General features: G+C 65.8%; 1 protein-coding gene across 1 annotated transcript in view; it reads right to left on the bottom strand.

Annotated features, from left to right (window-relative positions):
* PREB (prolactin regulatory element binding) overlaps positions 1-299 on the bottom strand; it is a 4,101-nt gene extending 3,802 nt beyond the window's left edge. Inside the window, exon 1 of the mRNA XM_017743435.1 lies at positions 228-299. Within this exon, the coding sequence (XP_017598924.1) occupies positions 228-299 (72 nt within the window). The remainder of the gene's footprint in view (positions 1-227) is intronic.
* Between the last annotated feature and the right edge of the window lie 49 nt (positions 300-348).

The raw sequence follows: 348 nt of genomic DNA, 5'->3' as shown, positions 1-348 counted from the left end.
GTTCCGTGGCCCCCCGGGGAAGCGTAGGGACAGCCCACTGCTGGGGCAGCTGGGCTGCCGGCCTACAGCAGGGAGTGGGCTGTTCCTTGGGACCCTCCGACACCTGTGCTCCAGAACCATTTATTGGGGGGACACCAAACACAAAGACAGGTGATAGGGGCTGCAGGGTCCACTCGGCACCCCGACAGCTCCGGGCAGCCCCAGCCCTGGAGCGGTGTGTAAGGCACATGGCTGGGCTGGGGGTACCGGACAACGTCCCGGCCTGGGGACAGGGACACTGCTCCAACATCTCCAGCCATGGTCCCAGAGCCCCCTGAAGGGGCAGCCCACCAGCATCACTGCAGAGAA

This window comes from Corvus brachyrhynchos, unplaced genomic scaffold, assembly GCF_000691975.1.
Source record: "Corvus brachyrhynchos isolate BGI_N302 unplaced genomic scaffold, ASM69197v1 scaffold211, whole genome shotgun sequence".
Lineage (NCBI taxonomy): Eukaryota > Metazoa > Chordata > Aves > Passeriformes > Corvidae > Corvus > Corvus brachyrhynchos.
Note: the sequence above shows the minus strand (reverse complement) of the source record. Positions and strands in the feature narration are given on the sequence as shown.